This window comes from Amblyomma maculatum, chromosome 10 (genome assembly GCF_055883805.1).
Source record: "Amblyomma maculatum isolate TAMU_Amacu chromosome 10, ASM5588380v1, whole genome shotgun sequence".
Classification (NCBI taxonomy): Eukaryota; Metazoa; Arthropoda; class Arachnida; order Ixodida; family Ixodidae; genus Amblyomma; species Amblyomma maculatum.
The window spans coordinates 54,751,577-54,759,162 of record NC_139353.1 but is presented as its reverse complement, the minus strand read 5'-3'; the positions used below and the strand labels follow the sequence as shown (position 1 = coordinate 54,759,162).

General features: G+C 44.7%; 1 protein-coding gene across 3 annotated transcripts; it reads right to left on the bottom strand.

Moving 5' to 3' along the window:
• Positions 1-932: 932 nt before the first annotated feature.
• Positions 933-5,810, bottom strand: LOC146176501 (uncharacterized). 3 transcript variants are annotated; one of them, XM_084582811.1, is made up of 3 exons: positions 5,653-5,810; positions 2,911-3,022; positions 933-1,819 (listed from the first exon to the last, which is right to left on the bottom strand). In XM_084582811.1, exons 2-3 carry the CDS (start codon positions 2,984-2,986, stop codon positions 1,263-1,265), a joined length of 633 nt encoding a protein of 210 aa, XP_084438937.1. In that variant the 5' UTR covers positions 2,987-3,022; positions 5,653-5,810; the 3' UTR covers positions 933-1,262. The 3 variants fall into 3 exon arrangements, with proteins under 3 accessions (XP_084438937.1, XP_084438939.1, XP_084438938.1); XM_084582813.1 differs by having other exon boundaries at positions 2,911-3,013; XM_084582812.1 differs by having other exon boundaries at positions 2,911-2,996.
• Between the last annotated feature and the right edge of the window lie 1,776 nt (positions 5,811-7,586).

Here is a 7,586-nt window from a genome sequence, read left to right as displayed (position 1 = left end):
CAAACGGAAAACTAACCTGTGCAGTTTCCGGAGGTAAAACTGCACCGCCTGTCGTCGCTCCAATTCCTCCTCTGCTCCCATCAAACATGTTGACTGTATTCCTTGAGGGACATGAACTGGAAGCTTTAATTGATACCGGCGCCGCTATTTCTATTATGAAACTTGACTTGTGTTTAAAACTGCGAAAAGTGCGCACACCTTATACCGGTCCTCCTTTACGTGCTGCAAATGGACAGAATATTAACCCTTGTGGAGCGTGTACAGCCCGAGTCACCATTGATGGCATCTTGCACTTCATTGAGTTTGCTGTCCTATCCTCCTGTGTCCATCAACTCATCTTCGGCTGGGATTTCCTCCAAAACGCCTCAGCAGTCATTACGTGTTCCCCTCCCACTATTGAAGTCACTGAATGCAACATTCTTGCCGATAGAGAACCACTTTCTTCCCGTGTAGTTATGCTTGCCGATCACGTCCTCTATCCGGGCAACGAAGATATTCTATCTGTGACTTCTGACGCCGTCACCGATGGCGACGTCCTGATTACACCCAGCCCTCGTCTCCTGTCAAGAGGTATTATCATCATCGTGTCCCTTCAGCCTGAAATCTGAAGGCTGAAGAAATCAGCCTGAGCTTCTAATTGACCACGTATAAGCTGCTTCAGAACTTTAATGCCGTACGCAGTGAGAGAGAGAGAGAGAGAGAAATAACATTTATTGCACCCGTCAAAAGGTTGGTGAGGATCCGAGGCGAAGCTCTGTCCCAACCATGTCCTCCCCCTCAGCCGTCGACCTGGATCCCTTGGATCTTAACAGCGGCCAGGGCAAGACGGATGACTTCGACGATGATCTTAACACTGTACGCAGTGAACATCATGTTTTCTGTCACTGATCTTATTACTCTCCAATGCATTCCCAGCAAAACATAAACAATCGTCAAAAGAACATATTTATTGAATTCTTTGCCTCTGCCACACTTGTACAGACATCACGTTGGCAGTTATCAGCATACACTAATCGAGGTTCAAATTGAAAAATCAATGTCGCACTATTGGTTTTATTCGCAAGGATTTCACGTTCAGCAGCCCCAAAAACTTCCAGCCAGCATTTGACAAAAGTAATCTCTTGTCTAATCAAACCCCAAATTGATCGTCCAGATCACATCAAGCGCTCTTCTACAAGACAGCTCCATCAGTTGCTCTGTTCGTGCATGAAACTACAACTGTCGTTTAACTCACGATTTGCACCGCACATTGCCAGGGCAGTTTACTCGAAAGCCTCGCTCAGTGCCTTACGGAGGGCACCGCGAAAATTTATGAAAAAGTAATCGTTCCATGCATGTTGGGTAATGGCCGGAAAAAGAGTGCTTAGTACATTGGTTTTCTCAATCAAACGGCGACCAAAACCTGTAATCTCGAACTTGGTGTTTTCCGTTGATAGAGGCAGGATGGGTCCCTCGTACGCGAGCTTCACGTTGTCTCCGAGCCCTTGATTCTCGACGCGCAGCAGAATTGTAAAGCGCGAGACGTCGGCCTTAATGAGCAGAGCTCCCTCGTGGCCCGTGCACGCCCTCCAAGGCAATGAGAGGAAAGTTTCCCCTTCGCTGAAGAGCTCCAGTTGTAGCATGCGGGTGTCGTTGATGCAGTACGGCAGCAGCGGCCCGTAGCGGCGCACTTTGTTGAGACCAGTGAGATTGAGAGGCCCAGTTTCGACGCCTGCGAAAGCTCGATGGTACTCATGCACGTAGGGAATGTGGTACTCAGGTAACTTTGAGAGAAGTTTGTTGACGGCACGGTCCAAGTCTAAACCAGTGAAGTCGCATCCTGCAGAGTAAAAAACAGACATCTTTAGAACTTCATCTTATGCGCCGCAAACGTGTTCTGGTCCATCCGTGGACGGTAACTTGAGCGCAGTATTTCCCGTGCAGCGAGGGTTGCGCTTCGAAGGATCCGGTTTGAGGTTGCCGTCACTCGGACGTGGCCTCCGTTTACGCTATTTCACAATGTAAGTATTTCCTTTGGTTTTAGATGACGCATATTACTTTTACTCAGTGCAACGTTTTTTTCGCACAAATTATGCTGTTAAATGAACAAATGATTTAGACGCAATTTCTTAGAAATTCATAACCCCTTTTGGACCGCGCGGATACGTTTTCTGAAGCGCAGATTACAAATTGTTTCGTAGGAAATATTTTCCTCTTATGTTGTATTACTGTTGCACTGTAAAACTTGACAGCGAGACTGATCGCGAATTATTCTGCCCTTTTTCGCGTTCATATTTACTAGTGCTGACAATAGACAAATGGAGAATGCTTAGAAATAGTAGATAAACCTTTTTGGGAGAGCAAGGAGTTCTTAAAATTTTGATTAATTATGAAAAATAACACTGGTGTACACTGTTCATAATAAAGGCGCAAAAAATATTGTAAAAACTTTGAACCAGCACATCTATTAGTTAAAAAATGCCAAATTTAGTCCCTATTTAGCCCGCACGATGACCCTTCGTTCGAGTGACATTATCGAGCTGTTTTGATGCAGTACCGGTTGAACGTGTAAGGTATTTTTATGCAGTTACAGCGAAATGCTCAACACGCTTTACTCTGAGCTTGTAAGATACTCCTTCCAGCATAAACGGGAGTGTTTATGTTAAGTCGCTATCCTGGGTAGTACCAGGAGATAAACAAGGTTAAAAATAATGACATTAATGCTCAGGGATACAGAGTATAATAATAAATTGAAGACGTGCGTGCGCTCGATTAAGCATCTTATTATTTACAAGCACAGGTTCCGTCAAAAACTAACGATCCCGCATAAATGTATCCTTACAGAAGTATAACTTACTGAACTTCTTCAGCCTGTGCACTGAGGGCCCTTTGTCTCACCAAAATTTTTGTTATTTGCCGGCCTGTACTTACCTCCATTGTAAGGTACAGCTGCAGCTGACCAGATCACGCAAAATGCTGAAGCTGCTGCAACCAGAAAGGCCGTCATCTCTGCAATTCTGCAACGAGAGGGAGCCTGGGACACCTTATGATGGCAAAAGTACTGAATTATTTCACAAGAAATGAATATTGAATGGTAAATAAATGTAAATTATCATCTGAAAGCATGATTCGACATCACTCTTTGCGCAGTATAACCTTCAGTTGTTATTAACACTCGTGTGGCCCTTCACTTTCAGGTACTTACTTTCTCTATATTTAATGCGAAATTGCGAAAACGAGCACAGTTTGGATATTCTCTTTAAAATTTGCACCAACTTGAGCCTTTTAGCAAGTCCTAGGAAACAGCAACAGGATCAATATTTGTGCATGAGGCCAGAACGTTGCTTCCTACGCTATTCATTCCAATAGACATGAACCAACCCATGCGTCGAATTCCATCAAGATTGAATTAAGACTGCATTGATCGCACTTATACCATGCCAGATAGAGCTTTACAGTAATTTGTGGGCTCATTCTTCGAACCTGCTGTTAATAAATCCGAAACAGCTTGCCCTCTCGGCGGGGAAAATGTAGCACTAATAATGTTTTGCCGAAATTCCCAATACTCATGAAAGTAATCTTTTCTCTTATGCTAAAAGCAGACCTCGTAGTTATTTCATGTTCATTTCTTACGTTGAAAGCCAAGCTAGTTGGTCAGATGACAAGATGCACTACGCAGCAGAGTAGGCGACGAAACACAGGAGAGGCACACAATACACGCTTTAGCGTTTTCTAGGTACAAGAAAATGAAGACAGAAGACAAGCGGCAGCTACTCTTCCCCAGGTTAGGGGGAAAAGAAGAAGAAAGCGCTCGTGGGGGATGGGTGACGATGTGATGAGAACAGGTATGACACAAATATAAAGGCACATTAACTTGTCTACATAAACCCGAGTCCAGCCCCACGTCACTCAAGAAACATAAAAATGCTGCATATCCTGTAGAGCTGTCCATTTGTACGGCCAAGTGCTTAGTGGTCAATTTTACGAAAATATGGAGTTTTCGGAAGGACAAAAATTTGAGGCGAACAAGAAAATAGACCTCTTTACGTGCAGAAACGGGAAAGCATTGCGATTTCCATGTTTCGTTCTAGTATGAGCTAATTCAAGGTTTAGAATATCTACCACTTTGATTTTTAGCATTATTTTTAATTTTTAGTATTTATATTTCTATAATATGGGAAAGTTTTTCTTTTTAAATAACTGATTAACTCAATAGCTCACTTTCAAATATCTAGGCTGTTGTGGTCACGTGACTGGGACCAGTTCCGAGGGTCGCATTTTGTAGACAACTTCCGGATTTAGACTTGGTGCTTCGTGAGCGATACAAGCTTGGTATAGGGACGTGAAACCATATGAACCAACTTTAAAGTAATTGCGTAAGTGGATGAGGGTTTAACTACAGAAGGGGTACCGCAGGATCCAAGTTTAGAGTGGTTAGTGTTTGAGGAGCGTAAAGCTTATCTTCAAAGGAGCAGAAGCAGTGCAGCATTTGAAGGGTTTCAACTGGTGAGGAGATGCCCCGAGAACTGCCTGGAGGCTTGTACAATAGAAGAAGGAGCAGGGTTAGTGTGGAAAGCGATGGATATTGCCACAACAAGGAAAAGTTGAAGCAGTATGGCTGTTCGACGAGATACATAGACTGCTGTCATATCTGGACGAAGAAGACGGAGGTTATTTTGTAACGAAGGGTACAAGTGACCATAAACTGCGTAAGCAGAGGATGGTTGCCACGGGAAAAGCCGTAGGTGTTTCCAGGACAATGAGGACGAAAACTAGGTTAGAACGCCGGAGGTGGCTACGCTTCTTTTGAGGCGGTTGCTGCAACCCCAGCCTTCGGAAAATAAACGAATGGCCCTACAGTGGCACGCTGGAGCGGAGGCTGGACTGAAAGAAAAAACACTAGTTAGAAACTGAAAGCTGCAGAAAATTAGGCAGGCAAGCATGTAGCTCGCCAAGCATGTACATGAAATTATAACGAAAGGAAAAAAAAGCTCTCAGTGTTTTGATGTCTTACATATGTCAGTGCGAAGACTGAGTGAAAAACATTGTGGTGAAATAGACTACAGATTATACATGCTGTAGAGTGTGGGGCTGAAACGTGGAGGCTAACGAAAATGGTTCTACTTAAGTTGACAACGCAGAGGGCTACGGAACGAAAAATGGTAGATACGTGTAACCTTAAGAGATAGGAAGCGTGAAGAGTGGGTCGGAGAAATAACTCGAGTTAATTATTGTTTGGTGGAAATCAAGAAGAAGAATTGGGCATGGACTGGGCATGTAGTATGAAGAGAGGATAACCGATGGTCGCTTAGGGCAACAAACTGAATTTCAAGGGAAGGGAAGTGTGAAAGGGGACGGCAGAACGTTAGGTGGGGGGATAAGGTTAAAACGTTTGCAGGGTTCGAGTGGACGCAGTTAGAACAGGACCGGGGTAATTGGAGGAATATGGTAGAGGCCTTCGCCCTGCAGTGGGTATAGTCTGGGTGATAATGCTGATGAATCCACAGCAATAAAAGAATACCGATCACCAGTGACTATTTACGATAAGGGTAATATATTGAAGACCTGGAGCATAGTGCTAAGACGGCCGCTTTGGATTCGATGGCTAAATGCAGTTGTCATAAGTAAAGAACACTTCACTAATTCAAAATGCGCAATAAAAAAGTGGCTTACCAAGGCCAGCAATTCTGTGCAAACCGAACCTCTCCTCCCCACACAAGTACGCTCGGACTTGGTATGCAGTCTTCAAGGCGAAGGCTGACAGTAGTGCATGTTTTCAGGCGTTTTAAATGAGACCGTGGGCTGCTGCTTGTCGTCGATAAGCCTGAAGCTCTGGCTCTAGTCGGAGGAAATAGCTTGTACAGCATTATGGCTTCTTTAAGAAAGCGGATCTCAATTACGTCGCCTCTTTAGTTTTATATCCGGTACAGGGTCATTTGCACCGACAACATTAGAAGAGTAAAAGCTGCGTATATCTTCACAACACATGTGGTGTTAGACAAGCTGCTTCCGTTTTACTCTCGTATACTGCAGGCTGAACACACAGTCGTATGGGTGTTTCCGATGAGAGCTGGCTAAAGACCGGAAATACAGTGTTTCTTGCCTATGTTCTATTTTTTTACTCCAATTAGGACCAGATCAGAATTCTAGGTTAATTGCTAGCACTGCGCAATTTTACTGTATGTGTTTGCTTCTTTCGGTAGCTGAACACTGCCGACTGGTGAGTGCTAGAGCTTCCTACTTTGAACGGGCACTAGACAGGGTTTACAAAAGAACATTAGAAGCACTACTCGTTTATTTTCAAGGAACATAGTTGCTTTACAAGAAAATTGAAGAAAGGCGCCCAACGGCCGCAATGCGCCGTTTATATGTATTGTGAGAGCGTACAATGAAAAATAGAGCACAGAGCACTTTGCCGGTTGTTATTAGCAGACACTATTTGTAGTCAGGGGAGTACTGGGCGCTCTTGCTTGGTGTTGTATAGCGAATAATTTTGCGGACACAACACGGAGAGCATTCTGCTCCAACAAATTCGACATACAAGTCTGGCCACTGTTGCGACAGTGTTGAAAACATTTGTTTCGATGTCACTAGTTTTTATCAGACGAACAATTTTACGGGTGTTATGCAGCAGGAAATCACAAGCTGTCCGGAATATTCGACATGAAGACATGAACGTTTGTAGATCTATAGAGAAAAACGGTTTGCGTGCGCCAGCTGAGGTGCATAGGTGACTAGATATTAACACAGAGGTTAAAATTCATGATCATTTAAGAGTGAACGTATTCACACGTGTCAGTAAGGAAGACAGAAACGACACTTACCAATAGCACCCCATTGGAACGCCATATACAGCCACAAGTTTTCAGGTATTTCAATCTCACATCTCGAAGTAACCCCCCCCCCCCCCCCCCCGTTTCTAGTGTTAAATATTATAACCCTATCTTTTACACATACCACTCCCCTCCAGGCAACTGTTCCGAGCACATGGAGACACCGTCACTGAGCCTCTCATCGGGCGCAGAGTTTAGAAGAACCTGCAGTAGACATGACTTCCGACATTCCTTCGCGCATCGGAGGTTTCTGCCCTCTTTCCCATTGTAACCTGTTGCATACTTCCCACGGCAGCTGCCGCCTAGTTTAGCATTCCTTGCTTAAGCCACACCTTCATTATTCGACCTACTGCTCCGTTTCGTCATTCCAAGGTAACCGACCTCTGATGATTGCTTATCGTGGCGGCCACCCTCAAGTTACGCCTTCTGGTACTTCTATTAAGGCTACAGTAGGGCTGCGATGGTTATTTTACAAGCGTGTCGGTCGTAAAATGGCCCTAAGGGGAAAATGTCGAGATTCTTCACGTGGGCTTCGTTGCCTGTGTCCGCCCGGGCGCTACGTTGTCTCCATACACACCATGCCGAACGCCGTGCGAACTCACTGGAATGAGCGAAAAGGCACAGCCGCCTGCATCGGCGTCATTGCGTAAAACTACCCAGCTCGTGCACTCCTCTGTGATCGCGCACCGAAAGAGACATCGCTCGGGAACCGCTGCTTCCCTTAAACTAGAGTAGATTCAGCAACTAGTAGATTAAGCGGCGGGCATAGGATCA

Bases quoted from the DNA above. Each gene is read 5' to 3' on its own strand.
- LOC146176501 (XM_084582811.1), bottom strand. From the start codon at position 2,986: ATGACGGCCTTTCTGGTTGCAGCAGCTTCAGCATTTTGCGTGATCTGG. The intron at 1,820-2,910 runs GTAAGTACAGGC...TTTACTCTGCAG, and splicing joins AGCTGTACCTTACAATGGAG to GATGCGACTTCACTGGTTTA.